This window comes from Besnoitia besnoiti (assembly GCF_002563875.1).
Source record: "Besnoitia besnoiti strain Bb-Ger1 chromosome Unknown contig00014, whole genome shotgun sequence".
In the NCBI taxonomy this organism is placed as follows: Eukaryota; Apicomplexa; class Conoidasida; order Eucoccidiorida; family Sarcocystidae; genus Besnoitia; species Besnoitia besnoiti.
Window position 1 is genome coordinate 1,004,433 of NW_021703916.1, and position 13,387 is coordinate 1,017,819.

Below are 13,387 nucleotides of genomic sequence, written 5' to 3' on the forward strand. Positions count from 1 at the left end.
CGATCGCGAGCCAGTCCCGGAAAAAAGAGCAGCTAAACAAGATTGTCGGTCGCCCTATTAACATTCCTTTCATACTCCTCGTAGTTTGGTTTCCAGACACGCACGTGCTCTTTTGTCTCGCGTAGTTTGGACGGACGCCTTACGACACGGTCGGGAGGACCGTGCGTTGCCATGATCTGGAAGTTAACCCAAGGCCAGCTTCTTCAGTTTACGCCTACAGGCAAGGATGGCACTTACGCGGCCCCCGAGCGCGCCTTTGTATTTCGTCTCATTGCCACCCCCTGGTGTTTTTCGTTCAGGAACTGGTAGCTCTACGTCGATCATTTCGAATCGTATTTCGTACACCCTGGGTCTCCGAGGCCCTTCCTTGACTGTCGACACAGCATGCTCGTCTTCTCTGGTGGCACTTGATAGCGCCATGTGCAAGATCATTGAGGGGTCGTGCTCGTCGGCTCTCGTGGGAGGGGTCAACCTCATGTTGTCGCCGCACCTCTTTATCTGTTTTAGCAAAGCGCGGATGCTATCGCCGGACTGCCGTTGCCGGACCTTCGACCACCGGGCGAACGGATACGCCCGAGGAGAAGGCGCGGGGGCTGTCTTCCTGAAGCCGCTGTCAGCCGCACGGAAGGACGAGAGTACCATCCTTGCTGTCGTCCGCGGCTCAGCCATCAACCATGATGGTCGAAGCGCCAGCCTAACTGCACCGAACGGACCAGCTCAGCAGGCTGTCATTCGAGCAGCGCTCCAGAGTGGCGGCGTAAAGCCAACTGATATTACCATACTCGAATCTCACGGCACAGGTAACCGGATGAAAGGACGCAGACGCTGCAGCTACTCATGAACGATAGGCAGCCACCGCGGTCACTACACGGTACGATTCTCGCTGCAGATGTACGCAAAGGAAAGTGACTACGCTTTGTTTGATTCGCACGCTGACAGCAGATCCGTTGGCAAGCTACGGTACATCCATAGCATTGACAACTCTTCTGTGTAACTTGTATGCCAGGAACGCCTCTTGGAGATCCTATCGAAGTGGGGGCAATCAAGGCTGTATTCATGCACCATCGCGGGTCGGACAATCCAATTTACATCGGAGCGCTCAAGACGAATATCGGTCACCTTGAAGGTTCAGCAGGCATTGCTTCGTTTATCAAGCTGGTGCTCTGTCTCCGCCACCGTGAGCTCCCAGCCAATCTGCATTTCCAACAGTTAAACCCGCATATTGACATGACCGACTTCGCTGCAGTCTTCCCCAAAGCAACTGTAGATCTGCCTGTCACGCGCAAGCTTTTTGCCGGCGTCAGTTCGTTTGGATTTGGCGGCGCAAACGCGCATGTGGTGATTGAGGAACATTTTGAGCTGTCAACAGCAGCGGAAGAGCCCCAGAAGAAGACAGTTGTCGTCAATTGGGAAAGAAAGTCGTTCCCGTGGTTCGACGCTTTCCATGCAACACTGGGATACGACTGGAGGACAGAAACAGATGACAGAAGATTCGATATGGAAATAAGACAAGATGTATTCGATGTTCTCGCCCAGCACATGGTCGAAGGCAGACCTGTGATGCCGGCGGCTTGCTACCTCGAGACCATCACCTCCGCAGCATGCGCCACTGAATTCGTGCATCCCTGCTCCCGCAAAATGCTTCGACCTGACCATAGCGCTGCTGTCACCCTAGAAGACATCGAATTCCAACGGCCCATGATTCTTGAGGCACCTGAGGGCGACGGGCATCAGATCTTCCAGATTCTGACAACGACCCTCAGTCCGAGTGGTAACGCATCAATTGCCAGCTCGATGGCTGGGGACGAGGAGGAAGTCATCCATGCCACATGCCGAGTTTCAAGTACCAAAGATTCCGCAGCCTTTGCTAGGAGTCCAGAAGAAAATTTGAAGTTCCTAGACGAAGATACCGGTCGAATTGCTGTTGATGCGAAAGATATGTATGATAAATTATGGAAGAACGGGCTGATGCTGGGACCTCAGTTCCGTACCATTCAATCCATCGAATGCAGTCCGCAGACGGCAAAGGTGAAGCTGCAGTTGCCCGACCCCCCAACGTCATGCGAACTCGGGTTCCGTATGCATCCTTGCGTGCTAGATGGAACATTCCAAACTGTCGGAGCGCTGGTTCTTGCCCACGATGAACAGGCACGAAAAGAAGCTGGTGGCCAGATCGGAAACACTGGGAATCTCAAGCTAATGATTCCGTTCATGATCAAACGCATTACATTGACTTCCATGCACGGTGTCGCAAATGGGCTCTGGGCTCACGTGGCGCTGGTGAAGAGAGAATCAAACCAGGCTATTGTGGACATCGACATTATGACAATAAGCGGAGAGCCGGTGTGCTGTTTGAAGGAACTGACCATGCGACGGCTTGATCCGACACCCGCTGCAGAGATACCACGAGAACTGACGTGGACTGTCGAGTGGGAAGAGCGCCTGCTTTCAGAGCCATTGCCTGCACCGGGCACGCTTAACGTTGTTGTTGTTGATCCCCTTGGAATGCACTATACGGTTGTCACAGAGCTAAAGCAGAAGCGCTTTGCTTCGGTCCACGTTGTCGAGCGTGTCTTCTCCGCTGAAGAGATCCTTCAGGCTAGCGGGACATCTCCCTCTAGTAGCGGCCCTCCGTCCCTGACGTCTACGCCCCGCGTAACTAATGATGCTGCCAAGCCCACGGCAATACCACAGCAGAACAAAGTCGTGATTTTCCTTGGATTAGGGAGCGCCAATGAGTCTGTAGAGGCGGTTGATGGACTACTGCAACTTGCAACGGGACTGGAGAAATCTGTTAAAGAGGATCGACAACGGACGTTCTCTCCAATCTGGATCTTGACTAAGGGAGCGCAGAGCCGCAGCGACCAAACGCCGGTCTCCAATCCTCTCCAGGCGGGCCTGTGGGGTTTCGCCCGGACAGCTAGGCTTGAGATAGCAGCTCAGACAGGAAAAGAGGTTAAGATCGGGTGTGTCGATATTGGTCTGGAGTGCTGTGTGGCAGAAGTAGTCCAGCACCTTGCTGTAATTCAGGAGCAGGAACAGTATGAACCAGAAATTATCTTCGACGAGGTTAACGGGGTCGAAGACAAAACGGAAGAGACTCAGAAACAGCAAGTCTCAAAACCTGGCATCTCGAAGCGTCGCGTCAGGCATTTCGTTGCTCGTCTTGCGCGCTCGCCGGTGAATGTTCGGGGCTCGCTGGAACTCCACATGTCCGATCGAGGTTCGATCACAAACCTTAACCTCAGGCCGCAAGCCTTCGCTGCCAGAGTTCCGCCAAAGGGCGATATGGTAGAACTGCGCGTCCGAGCGGTTGGCCTCAACTTCCGCGATGTTCTCAATGTGATGAATCTTTACCCTGGCGATCCAGGTCCCCCCGGGGCCGACTGCGCTGGGACTGTGGTGGCAGTGGGAGATCGCGTTAAACACCTGAAAGTTGGCGACGCCGTCTACGGTGTTGCACCGGGTTGTTTGAAGACGTATGTAACGACAAACTCACAAATCATGAGGAAAATGCCGGCTTCTATGTCGTTCGAGGAAGCGGCAGCTCTACCGGTCGTCGCTACCACTGTTGAGTACGTTCTCAATGACCTCGCTAAGGTCAGAGCGGGCGAAAAAGTGCTGATTCATGCAGTTTCAGGCGGAGTCGGAATTGCTGCCGTACAATTCTGCAAGCGAGTTGGGGCAGTCGTTTATGGCACCTGCAGCAGCGAGAAAAAACGAGAATTTGTTGAGTCTCTCGGCGTCAAGTACGTGGCCAGTAGTAGGGACCCTGAGAAGTTCACTGCGGAGATGAAGCAATTTCTGGGCGAGGAAGGCAAAGTTGATGTCGTCCTTAATTCTCTGATTGACAAGTTTATTCCCGCATCTCTTGCGCTCCTTGGCAAAGATGGTCGCTTCATGGAGTTGGGAAAACGAGGCATCTGGACCCACGAACAGATGAAGGCGGAGCGACCAGATGTGTACTATGAAACTGTTGCCATCGACGTTATGATAAGCGAAAATCCTCGCTGGTTTGGTATTATGTTAGACCGAGTCCGTACCCTCGTCGAGCGCCAGCAACTACTCTCGCTTCCTCTTACGGTGTTCAATATGCAAGACCCAAATGAGGGAGGAGTCGCAGCCTTCCGATTCATGCAGAAGGCACAGCACGTTGGGAAAGTTGTTATCGCAAATCCCAGCACCCTTGACTTCGAACGAATTACAGTCGGGCCACCCACGACACCTCAAAAGACATACGTCATCACCGGAGGCATGGGAGGATTGGGTCTCGTGGTTGCGCAGTGGCTAGTGGAAGAAGGCGCTCGCTTTATTGTCTTGCTCTCCCGAAGAGGCGAGCCGGCAGCGTCGGTGAAGCAGAGCCCTATTTGGCAGTATCTGACGGAGAAAGAACGGACCTGCGTATGCGTCCTGCCCCTGAAGTGTGACGTGTCAGTAAAGGAAGATGTCATGCAGGCATTCAAGGAAATTCAGACTCGTGGCTTTCCGCCCGTTCGAGGCATCTTTCATGCTGCAGGTGTCACGGCAGATGCTGCTCTTTCTAACCTGACTCGAGAGTCGATCGAGCAAGTTTACCTTCCTAAGGTGACAGGGGCTTGGAATCTCCATGAAGCTTGCCAGACGCTGGATCTGGACAAGAACCTTGACATGTTTGTGATGTTTTCGTCTGTCGCGGCGCTTTTGGGTAACTTTGGACAGGCAAACTATTCGGCTGCAAATGCGTGCCTGGACGCTGTGGCAGAGTATCGCCGATCTCGAGGTCTGCGGGCGCAGAGCATTCAGTGGGGCCCATGGACAGAACAGGGCATGGCCGCAGATTTGAAGGCGTTGGCAGAGAAAGCTGGTCTTCGTGGTATCTCGAACGAGCTCGGTACCAGAGTGCTGGTAGAAGCCATACGGAATTCAAAGACTGTCTCGACCGTCCTGGCGCAATCATTCGTCTGGAAACGGTTTGTGCAACGCTACGACGTGATCCCTCAATTTTTCAGCAAGATTGAATTCGAGAGCGCTAGTCCTGGTGCTTTCAAGGTGCTGTATAGCTCCATGACACCAGAGGAACTCCGGGCACACGTTTCGAATGTCGTCCTTGATACGGCTCGGCAGGTGCTTGGTACAAGTGAACTCCCTGATCTAGACTCGCCTCTGCAGGAACTGGGCATCGACTCACTAGGAGCTGTGGAACTGCGAAACTCTCTCTCGCAACGCCTAGGCGTAAAACTGTCTGCGACCACACTGTTCGATTACCCGACTATCAGGGCAATCATTGACTACATTGTCAAACAGGTTTCGGGAGAGGCGAACGCTGGCAGAGGGGCAAGCGGAGGTTCTCTTGTACCGTCCGGCCTTGCATCGGGCATGGACAGCCCCATTGCAGTCGTTGGATATTCGTGTAGGCTCCCGAAGGGCTCTGAAACCCCAGACAAACTGTGGGAAATGCTCAGAAGGTTAGTCGTGTACAGTTGCATCTCGGATAGCTGCTTTTTATCTCATGGAGGCTGCAAGAACGACAGAAGCATCATCGTTGGAAGACAGGCTGCGCAATCCAGTAGTAGGAGGCCAGGCTTCTTCCAAGCCCAGAATCCGCACGTGCGTTTGCGCTTTCTCACCAATGTCATATGCGGAGGGAGGTGCACAAGCGCCAGTGTTGCAGTTTGCCTGTGTGCAGCCTCGTTCTGTGGAAGCCTGCAAACAAGTTTGCACTCATCCCAATCAGCCCGTCGCGTGACGTGGCGCGTGCGTTCTTTGGCTAGCGGTTGCTGCCTTGCAAGAGGTATTGCTCTCGTTCCATTCGGGCTAGGTGCCGTCGGAGAGCGGTCCTAACTACAGACTATCTGCCGGCGAAGCATCTGGCTCCACTGTGCCCTCGCAGTGACGCTACATTTCATCCTTTCTAAGCAGGACCGCATCCATGCGCGCGACCACTGAGAGCTGCGTGCATATGTGTGTTTTTTTTCAGAGCACAAGACTGCGTAGTGGAGATCCCGTTGACACGTTTTGATGTGGATATGTTCTATGATTCGGACCTGGACGCGAAGGGCAAGATGTATGTGCGTAAGGCATGTTTCATGGACGACGCAGATATGTTCGACAATTCCTTCTTTACCATATCAGCTGCAGAAGTCACTTACATGGATCCACAGCAGCGCGTCATGCTTGAGGTTGCCTATGACGCATTCTACAGCGCAGGGTACTTCCGCGAGCATCTCCTGGGGAAGAACTATGGCATCTGGATTGGTTGCTGCAACTCGGACTGGCATTTCCTTGAGCAACAAAGCAATCCAGATAAAAGCAGTAGCTACTCCGGCCCTGGCGGATCAGGCTGTCTGGTGTCCAACCGTCTCTCGTACGTTTTCGGCACGAAAGGTCCGAGCATGACAATCGACACTGCATGTTCTTCGTCGCTTGTCGCTGCTGACTGCGGTGCGCAAGCCCTGAGATTCGGATACTGCGATGGAGCACTGATTGGGGGCGTGAACCTAATGCTTTCTCCTCAGCTTTTCCTAGCTTTCTGCAAGGCGCGTATGCTTTCTCCAGACTGCCGGTGCGCCACTTTCGATGAGAAAGCCAACGGCTACGTGCGAGGGGAGGGGGCTGGCGCCATTGTGCTGCGTCGGCTTGCTGATGCTCAACGTGAAGGCAAACGCATCCTGGGAATTGTCAGAGGCACTGCAGTCAACCACGATGGTCGCAGCGCAAGCCTGACAGCTCCTAATGGACCGGCTCAGCAAGACGTCATTCTCAACGCTCTTCGAGTGGGGAATGTTGATCCTCTTGATGTTGCTTTCGTGGAATCCCACGGCACAGGGACAGCTCTCGGAGACCCTATAGAAATGGGGGCAATAAAAGCAGTATATGGAGCTGGGCGGACATCGGACAGTCATCTGACGGTTGGTGCTCTTAAGTCATACATCGGACATTTGGAAGGTAGCTCCGGGATTGCCGGCATCCTCAAAGTCCTTCTGTGTCTGAGGCATCATGAGGTGCCTCCCAACCTTCACTTCGACACTCCAAACCCTCATATGGACCTTTCTGATTTCCCACTGGTTCTTCCGAAGAAACAGATGCCATTGGCGCCTGCAAGAAAAAACACAACCATCATCGCCGCTGTCAGTTCTTTCGGCTTCGGAGGAGCGAATGCCCACGTTGTGTTCGAAGAGTTCGCCCAACAAACTGAGAAGACAGAGATCGATCATGACAGTGCAGAAGCCGGACCATCAGGCAACAAACGCGTTGCTTTCCTTTTCACTGGACAGGGGTCACAGTACCCCAATATGTGCAAGCAGCTGTACGACGAAGAGCCGGAATTCCGTGCGTGCATGGAGGCATGCTTCACTGCTTTAGAGGGCAAGTTTGAAGTGGACCTGCGAGACGTGATGTACCCCACGGCGGACAATGAAACAAAAATGCTGGAGCTGTTAAACCAGACAGGGTACAGCCAGCCTGCAATCTTCTGCGTAGAATACGCTCTGGCCCAGCTGATGATCAGTAAGGGTTTCAGTCCGAATGTAGTCATGGGTCACAGCCTGGGAGAGTATGCAGCCGCGGTTGTGGCGGGAGTGATGGACTGGAAGGATGCCCTTCTTCTCGTATATGAGCGTGCCAGTGTCATGCAACAGATCGACGCGAAGGACGGAGTTATGTACGCTTGCCGCGCCAGTGAAAAGGACGCTTGGGCCGCGATTGCAAAGACGTTTGGAACATCAAGTTCGGTCACAGTGTCTGCAATTAATGGTCCGAAAAGCATAGTACTATCGGGCACCCAGTCGGAGGTCCTTGCGGTTCTGCAGTCCATGGACATGCTGTCGAGAGCGAAACAGCTGGCTGTCTCCCACGCCTTCCACTGTCCGCTGGTTGGCGAAGCCGTTGACCTTCTCTTGCCCAAGGTTCAATCTGTGAAACTGTCAGGTCCGAAGGAAGGCCTGGTGTTCATATCCACCGTGACAGGAGAGCCTGTTTCAGCTGAGGAACTAACGAGGCCAGAGTACTGGGCTAGCCACATTACAAAAACGGTGCAGTTCCTTCCAGCCATGCGTGCGACGGTCACTAAAGGCGAAGCCGGCATCCTTGTTGAGATTGGCCCACGGCCTACGCTTGTGAACATGGGTCAACAATGCGTGCCTCGCAACGACTACACCTGGGTCGCGGTTATCGATCCAAAGGACGACAATCGCAGCACCTTTGCTCAAGCTCTCGAAAAGATCAAGAGCAACATGGAAAGCACATACACCTGGAAGCGTCAGTCTTTCCCGTGGACTGTTGTTGTGCACCCTTTCATCGAAAATTTCGTGCAGGACCCCGAGGAGGCGAAAGCAGTCTCTACAAAATTGCTCACGCCCGCAGTAGGGGAATTGCTGCACGATCACGTTGTCAGTGGAACGCCTATGATGCCTGGAGTTGGATTCCTGGAAGCAATGGCTGCGGGTGGTTTCATGCTTCTGGATGGCAAGCTGCCAAGTACAGTTGTGGAATTGACAGATTGTGAGTTCGAGCGCCCAATGATCATTCCAAAGATCGACTCGACGACGGGAGAGTTCTACCAGAACGTCAAGCTGATCATATCCATCAACAACAGAGAGGTTACCCTGAAGAGCGTTCTCGAGAGCGATGACGAAGAAATCTTCCACGGTCGTTGCAGCTTCTGCCTCTCTCCGGGAACCGCTCTCCCCGCAGAGCCAGCAGATCTCTTAGCCTCACTTCAAGGAAAGATTACCACGCCTGTGCCGATCACGACGCTGTATGAAACGTTACATTCGGTGGGTCTTCAGTACGGGCCGCGTTTCCAGTCGATACGGGAGTGCTATGCAGCCGCACCAAATGAAGTGCTGGCAAAGCTGCGTCCGAAACTGCCTCTCCAGTCCTTTGAACGAAACTTCCGAATTCATCCGGTTCTCCTGGATGGCGCCCTTCAATCAGCCGCCGTCCTCTTTGCAGAAATGGGTCATAAACGTCCTCCAGTTCCCGTGGGCGTGAAACGTGCCCTTCTCGTTCGGGCCCCCGCCGGATCGGAGATTTGGAGTCACGTTGTCGTGAAAAGCAAAGACCTGCGCTCAGCTGTCATGGACATCACTCTTTTTTCTGCAAAGGGAGCTATCCTTGGACAGCTTATTGGTGTGTCTGTTCGCGCCTTCGACATGGCACCTAGTGCGCAGGTTCCCAGGGATCTTCTTTGGGAGGTCACCTGGGTCCCCAAACCAGAGGGATCCGTGGCGGCCTCTGTGGACGCTTCGGAAGGAAATCAGGACACTCAGGAAGACAAAGCGCATCCTACATCTTCTTCAAGGTCTAAGGGCGGTTTGTCTCCAGGGCACTCTTCTGAGGAACGACAAACAGCTCCGACTAGGTGGCTGTTGCTGAAGACCCCGCCGTACATGGCAAAGGGTCTTCAGGAAGCCCTGAACGGCACGCCGTCAGCGTTTGTTGATGAGTTGGCTGGCAAAGCACCTGCCGATGGAATAGCATCGAAGCTCCAGAACGGTCACTGGGACGCTGTCATCTATTTGGGAGCCCTTTCTCCTGACTCATCACCCGCGACCTCCATAGCAGATGCCCTTCTTCTCTCAACCGCCCTCGGAAATACATCAGCAGACAAGCCACTGCCCAACATTCTCTTTGTTACTCAGGGCCAGCACCTCATCCCGGAGTGTGGAGACGTACCAGCAGCTACAGTACCCACCCACGCAGGACTTTACGGATTCTGCCGGTCGGCACAGCTGGAGCTGGAAAACATAATCGGCCGCCCTGTTCATCTCGGAACTGTGGACTTCGCATCTGCCGACTCATGCCTGCAAGATCCTGCTCTGTTTGTGTCTGCGTTACAAAGCGTTTTGGTAGACAATGAGAATGCAGGCGCATCTGCCACGTACGAGCCCCATATTGCAATCCGCCACAAAAAAGCAATGGTTCCGCGAATGGTGAAGAGTGGCATTGAGTGCCGCGGAGCTGTTGAGCTGCACATGAGTGATCGTGGTGCTTTGTCTATGCTCAAACTCCAGCCTCTGCCCAAGTCTGCGAGGGTCCCACCGCCACGAGATTGTGTTGAAATTCGGGTTCGTGCTGTTGGCTTGAACTTCCGAGATGTGCTCAACGTGATGGGTCTGTATCCTGGTGATCCTGGCCTTCCTGGGGCAGACTGTGCAGGTACCGTTGTCGCTATAGGGGAAGGCGTTAAGCACTTAAGAGTAGGCGATGCGGTGTACGGCATTGCACAGGGAGCTTTGAGGACGTTTGTGACTACTGCGGCCCACCTTGTTCGACCCGTCCCAGGAATGCTTACGTTCGAACAAGCAGCGGCCCTCCCAGTTGTCGCTTCGACGGTCGAGTTCGCCCTTGAGGACTTGGCCAAGGTGAAGAAGGGAGACAGAGTCCTCATTCATGCCGTGACCGGAGGCGTGGGGCTTGCTGCAGTACAGTTCTGCAAACGAGTGGGGGCGGAAGTCTACGGCACTTGTGGTGGAGGGAAAAAGGAGGAGTTCGCACGCTTGTTGGGGATAAAATATGTGACTAGCAGTCGTGATCCGAAGAAATTCGCGGAGGACATGGACACGTTTTTGGGGCATGGCAAGCACAAAATCGACGTCGTGCTGAACTCCTTGATAGATAAGTACATTCCCGAATCCCTTAGTCTCCTTGCGCCCAATGGAAAGTTCATTGAGCTAGGCAAGCGCGGAATCTGGACGAAGGAGCAAATGAAAGCGGAGCGCCCTGATGTCCATTATGAAACGGTAGCCATAGATACGATGATCGAGGATGACCCGGTTTGGTTCGGAGGAATGCTTGACCGTATCCGGTATCTAGTTGACGAGAGAATGCTTCAACCCCTGCCGTTGCACGTGTTCGAGATGACTGATCCAGTAGAAGGAGGAGTTTCTGCATTCCGATTTCTGCAGCGTGCGCAGCACATTGGCAAAGTCGTGATCCGTCTCTCCAGCGCACTGGAGGTGAAGAACTTCATGGCATGCCCTGAAGCAGACAGGACGGCCACGGAGGCGAGCGAAAGCCCTGAGCACGACAAGGCTCTCCCCTCGCCTGGCGTTGGGAAGGCCTTGTCACAGCCAGTGGCTGAGCAAGCGCGGAAGACGTATGTTATCACCGGCGGAACGGGCGGGCTTGGTTTGGTTATTGCCGAGTGGCTCGTCGAAGAAGGTGCGCGCAACATTGTGTTGCTTTCGAGAAAAGGCGAACCGCCTGCCAGCGTCAAGGAGGAAAATCCACAATGGAAATATCTATGCGGTGACGAACAGCCAAAGTGCGTGAGCGTGACGACACTCAAATGCGACGTGTCTCGAAAGGAGGAGGTGATGCGGGTCTTCAAAGAAATCGAGGCAAAAGGCCTTCCTCCTGTGTGTGGCATCTTCCACGCTGCTGGTGTCACGGCAGACGCAGCCCTTGCGAACCAGACGTCCGATTCTGTAGACCAAGTTTACCTACCAAAGGCCATAGGAGCATGGAATTTGCACGAGGCTTGCGAGGCTCTCGGGATAGACCAGACTCTTGAGATATTCATAATGTTTTCTTCGGTTGCGGCCTTGCTGGGCAACTTTGGCCAGGCCAACTACTCAGCATCAAATGCCTGCCTAGATGCACTGGCGCAGTATCGTCAGGCTAGAGGACTCCGCGGTCAAAGCATCCAGTGGGGGCCATGGGTTGAACAGGGTATGGCTGCGCAGCTGACGCAGCATTTGGAGAAAGTTGGAATGCGTGGTATCAGCAATGAGCTTGGACTGCGCGTACTCAGCGACGTCCTTATGCATCCCTCTGTGGCTGTAGTGGGTGCCCAGTCGCTCCAGTGGCGCAAGTTCTTACGCCGCTATGCATTTGAGACCCCTACATTTTTTTCGCTTGTACCGATGGCCGGCGCGGGGTCATCTGAAGCCGCTGTGAACTTGGCAACGATCACGAAGGAGGATCTGTGTGAGATCATTGCCACACTAGCCCAATCGGTCTCCGGCTCTGCAGAGAAACCCGCCATCGAAACGCCTCTCATGGACTTAGGACTTGATTCGCTTGGAGCTGTTGAGTTCCGCAACTCCGTAGCAGACACCGTCGGCGTGAAACTGCCACAGAATCTCATGTTCGAGAATCCATCGATTTCATCTATCTGTGACTACGTCTTGGGTAAGGCAAGTGGACGGTCTGGGGAAGCAGGTGGTTCCGATTCTAGCAGAGGCAGTGGTGGCAGTTTTGACATCCCTGCTTTGGATACACCGCTGGATCAATGGCTCATGAGTGTGCTTGAACCTGCTGAGAGATTTGCTCTCTACATCGACTCCTTCGCCTCAGAATATGGAAATCTACAGAAAATGGTAGGCGAAGAGGACATTATGACCGCCCTAGAGGATTTGGGCGTCGAAGACAGTGGCGACTTTGAACGCCTGCATGTCGCATGGCATGATCTGTGCAACCAGGTCAATAAGTTTAAACGGGGGTCTGTTGGAGAAACCAGACCTATTGTCTCCGCAGGGGACCACTCCAAGCCAAGGATGCCGCATCCGACGGAGGATGTGGAAAATCTTCTCGCGTCCTTGGATTTCGACGTGAGCACTCTCCGACCAGCAACGGTCCCGAGCAAGGCGAAGAATGTTCTTCTCACCGGCGTCACTGGCTTTGTGGGACGCGTTCAGCTGGCAGCGCTTCTGCAGCTCAAGCAGCGGCCCGACCTTCGGGTGTACTGCTTGGTTCGTGCGCGTGACCCGGAACATGCCTTGAGCCGCATCAGGGAAGCAACGAAAGAAGCGAAATGCTGGCAGGAGAGCTTCGCGAGCCGTATCATTCCCGTGCCTGGTGACTTCACCCAGCCGCTGCTAGGCGTCAGTCCAGAGGAATTCCAAGAGTTAGCCAGGAAAATAGACATCGTCTACCACACAGGTGGAGACGTGAACTTGCTGAGTAACTACGGCCGCCTTCGCGCTACCAACGTGCTCAGCGTCAAAGCAGTTATCGATTTATGCACCACCTATAAGGTCAAACATCTCCACTTTGCTTCAACGCTCGGGCAGTTTCCCGCATTTTTCGCCATGTTTGCGGGAAGCTTCAGCGACGAATCAATTACAGAGGACTCTACACCAGACGTTCCTCAGATGGAGAACTTCTATCCCCCCACACGGCAGGGTTACCCGTGGTCGAAGTGGGCAGCAGAGAGAGTGCTGGAGGGCGCCAGGAATCGCGGGTTGCCTGTGGCAATTTATCGGCTTCCAAATACTTACGTCGCGTACAAGACAGGCTACACCAATAAAACGGACTACGCAACAGCCCTGATGATTGCGTCTATCCAGGAAGGACTATTCCCAATTGGAGCAGCAACAGCGCCGCTCACACCTGTTGATACAATATGCGATATGCTTGTAAGTATGCTGGACCCAGCGAGAAAAAAAGCACGTTTCGCTAGGCC

At 53.9% G+C, this 13,387-nt stretch overlaps 1 protein-coding gene across 1 annotated transcript in view; it reads left to right on the forward strand.

Annotated features, from left to right (window-relative positions):
- Positions 1–13,387, forward strand: part of BESB_026170 (putative type I fatty acid synthase) — a gene marked incomplete at both ends in the record, with an annotated part of 35,056 nt that overhangs the window by 19,036 nt on the left and 2,633 nt on the right. Inside the window, 3 exons of the mRNA XM_029361297.1 lie at positions 300–800; positions 1,007–5,444; positions 5,957–13,344. Coding sequence (XP_029215652.1) covers positions 300–800; positions 1,007–5,444; positions 5,957–13,344 — 12,327 coding nt within the window. The remainder of the gene's footprint in view (positions 1–299; positions 801–1,006; positions 5,445–5,956; positions 13,345–13,387) is intronic.